The sequence below is a fragment of the Trypanosoma equiperdum genome, assembly GCF_001457755.1.
Source record: "Trypanosoma equiperdum strain OVI genome assembly, contig: ctg_591, whole genome shotgun sequence".
Lineage (NCBI taxonomy): Eukaryota > Euglenozoa > Kinetoplastea > Trypanosomatida > Trypanosomatidae > Trypanosoma > Trypanosoma equiperdum.
Window position 1 is genome coordinate 1,748 of NW_027124522.1, and position 946 is coordinate 2,693.

Consider the following 946-nt stretch of genomic DNA (forward strand, 5'->3'; position numbering starts at 1 on the left):
AGAGGAGTTGCAGAGAAAGACAGCTGAAGTGGAGGCGGAACTTCGAACGCTAAGGCAGAGGGAGACAAGGAATCAGACAATGCAGAAAGTAAAGGATGAACTAAAGATGGCAACGGAGCAAATTAGAGCACTTGAAGAAGAGAACAAAGATTTGAAAGACAGACAGCAGGAACTGTACAATGAGAATGCGAGGCTTTCGTCCAATGTCAGAAGGATATCTGGCGCGTCGCAAGGCGAGTTGCTCCCTGAATTTGAAGGCATTTTCGAAGGCGTATCAGGCGATATGAACGCTTCCGGGTCGGAAATGAGGAACACGGGACAAGACAGAGAGGCTCTGGGTTCTTTTGTTGTTAAATACAACATGTTGGTCGATCAGTTCGAAGAACTTCAGAGGCAATCTGCCGAGCAGCAACTGGAACTACAGCGCATTATCTCTGAGAACAAAGGACTTAAGAACCGATCTCAAGGGCAGCCCCCTGCGGCATCGAAACGCCAACCGGTTTCCGAAGCAACCGTGAGGTCGGAAGGAGCGTCCGGCGACGGAAAGGAAATGGAGCATCTGAGGTGGGAGGCGAGGAAGTACAAACAAGAAGCGATTGAAACCCGCAAGGAGCTAAAGGCACTAAAAGAGTCTTCCGAAAACGAAATTTCATCTCTGAAGGAATGGTGTGAACGACTGAAGGTGAAGTGCAAACGGCAGACGGATGACATCAAGAAGTATATGTCACAAAATAAGGCTGTGGATGCAACCAAGGGTGAAACAAAAAAGAAGAGCCCAGACACCGCTGAAGATGTCGATGGAGCAAAGGCGGCATGTGCCGCGGAGGTCGGTCGGCTTCAGGATGAGATTTTGCAACTGCGTTCGCGTCTAAGCGAAAGCACAAAGAAGGAGCAGGCCGCCATTTCCCTTGCTGAGTCACTAAAAAGGGAAAAAGTCGACCCTTAC

At 49.4% G+C, this 946-nt stretch overlaps 1 pseudogene across 1 annotated transcript in view; it reads left to right on the plus strand.

The window, feature by feature from the left end:
- Nucleotides 1-946, plus strand: part of TEOVI_000269300:pseudogene — a 2,012-nt pseudogene extending 1,066 nt beyond the window's left edge. The window contains exon 2 of the mRNA in view: nt 1-946. This exon is cut by the window's left edge and continues 8 nt beyond it. Within this exon, the coding sequence occupies nt 1-946 (946 nt within the window).